The sequence below is a fragment of the Cicer arietinum genome, chromosome 1, assembly GCF_000331145.2.
Source record: "Cicer arietinum cultivar CDC Frontier isolate Library 1 chromosome 1, Cicar.CDCFrontier_v2.0, whole genome shotgun sequence".
In the NCBI taxonomy this organism is placed as follows: Eukaryota; Viridiplantae; Streptophyta; class Magnoliopsida; order Fabales; family Fabaceae; genus Cicer; species Cicer arietinum.
Window position 1 is genome coordinate 26779694 of NC_021160.2, and position 1943 is coordinate 26781636.

The 1943-nt window shown below is 34.8% G+C and overlaps 1 protein-coding gene across 1 annotated transcript; it reads right to left on the reverse strand.

Moving 5' to 3' along the window:
* Positions 1-1126: 1126 nt before the first annotated feature.
* On the reverse strand, positions 1127-1546 carry LOC140918708 (secreted RxLR effector protein 161-like). Its single transcript, XM_073363503.1, has one exon. It carries the CDS (start codon positions 1544-1546, stop codon positions 1127-1129), a length of 420 nt encoding a protein of 139 aa, XP_073219604.1.
* Positions 1547-1943: the final 397 nt, after the last annotated feature.

The following is a 1943-nucleotide window of genomic DNA, read 5'->3' on the forward strand; positions in this document are numbered from 1 at the left end:
AGTTATGTATTACTTGATGGATTGAGAACCTTATTTTGATTTCATTTTTAATTGGCAAGCATTATGTGAACTTTTAGCATATGGAAAATCCTTTTAAGGTGCATGCTTAGTCGAAAGGTTATTTTGTGCATTTAAAATTTAAATGTTATGTGTTATCTGTTAATTTCGGTTGGTGACCCTTTACAACCATTGTGGAAATCTGGGCTTTGCCCTCAGATGAGAGTCAGGACGATCCTACCGGTTCGTACCTACAGATGGGAATATAGACGGGAGTGCTTGACTGGAGCTATGTAGGAGGATCTCGCGGGGCGCGTGGAGATCCCTCAAGGTGTATAGTTTTTTGTAGGATGATCAGATTAGGTTGATGTATAGGGACTAGACGTCCTTCTTTTTGGGTTGCAGTATTTTGATTTGGAAAAATGTATCTATACTAATATGGTATGTTTGACATGTTATTTATGATGGGGTCTATGTACCACCTCTTGAAGTGTAAATACTTTGGATTCGTATTTTGAGAAACTTTTCCGCTGCTTGTAAATTATAATGACTCAATTATTTATCCAAAGGTATTTCCTTATTTGTTTTACTCTGTTTTATTTTAATTTCTTTTGAAAAAAAAAATACACCCTCGCTTTGAAAATCGGGGTGTTACATATTCGATTTGTGTGGGATTTTCTAGCCACAAATAACAACCAATTTGAATTATAGTATTTGTGAGAGTTGTTTTTATTACAAGAATGATCATGTTTTTAAGTTTCAAACTGTTTCTTTTGCAACAAGCACAACATAAAATGTATATATTTTGAAATGAATTCAATTACCTGTCGTTGATAAAACTATGCTATTTATACATGGTTTTGTTCTTATTCATTCTAACTATCTTCTAACCAAATAACTAACTAATCAAGTGGTTAGTTAGTTAGTTGTCTTATGTAACTAACACATTTCTTGAATTACAAGTAATCTAACAATTTCCCTTAATTCAAGTATTTAAGTGATAATACACCTAGCATTTGTCTTAATTCCTCAAATCTACTTGTCCTCAATACCTATATCATGATATCAGCCAATTGAATTTCAGTTTGGCAATACATGAGTTTTAGCTTGCATCTTCCAACTCGATCTCTTAGGAAATGAAATTTGTTTCAATGTGCTTGCTTCTTCCATGAGGCACATGATTTTTCGCTAGATTTATGGATGAGATGTTGTCTATCATCAATGGTATTGGTATGCATACTTCAATTCTTAATTCAGTTGTCAATGATTCCAACCACACTGCCTGGCAGACTGCATAGTTGCCAACAATATACTCAGCCTCACACCATGACAATGCTATGACTAGTTGCTTCTTTGAGCTCCATGCTATTGGTGATTTCACAAACTTGAATACATAGCCTGATGTGCTTCTTCTATAACTCATGTTTCCACACCAGTCAAAATCTGAATAGCCTACCAAGTCTCCATTTTCTTGCTTTAAATTTGTTGCAAACAGAATACCATGCTCCAATGTGCCTTGAATGTATCTCATGATCCTCGTGGCTGCCATTTAGTGTTAATGCTTGGGATTCTCCATGAATCTGCTAATAACACCTACATTGTAGCAGATATCAGGTCTTTTATTGCACAAGTACCTTATGGAACCAAAAACATGCTTAAATAGGGTAGTATCAGCCAGTTCTTCTTCAATTTCTTTTCCCAGCTTGACATTGATCTCACCTAGAGTGATAGTAGGATGGCAGCAAACAATATTGTACCTTCTTAGAATTTCTCCAGCATATTTCATCTAATGTATTAGTAGCTCTCCCTCTATCTCAGTGAAATCCATGCCCAAGAAATAGCTTAGTTTTCCCAAATTTGACATTTCAAACTCATCCTTCATGATTTCTTTGAATTCTTCAATTGTTTTTCTATTGCTGCCAGTTACCAAAAAGTCATCAACATAT

Bases quoted from the DNA above. Each gene is read 5' to 3' on its own strand.
- LOC140918708 (XM_073363503.1), bottom strand. From the start codon at position 1,546: ATGGCAGCCACGAGGATCATGAGATACATTCAAGGCACATTGGAGCAT.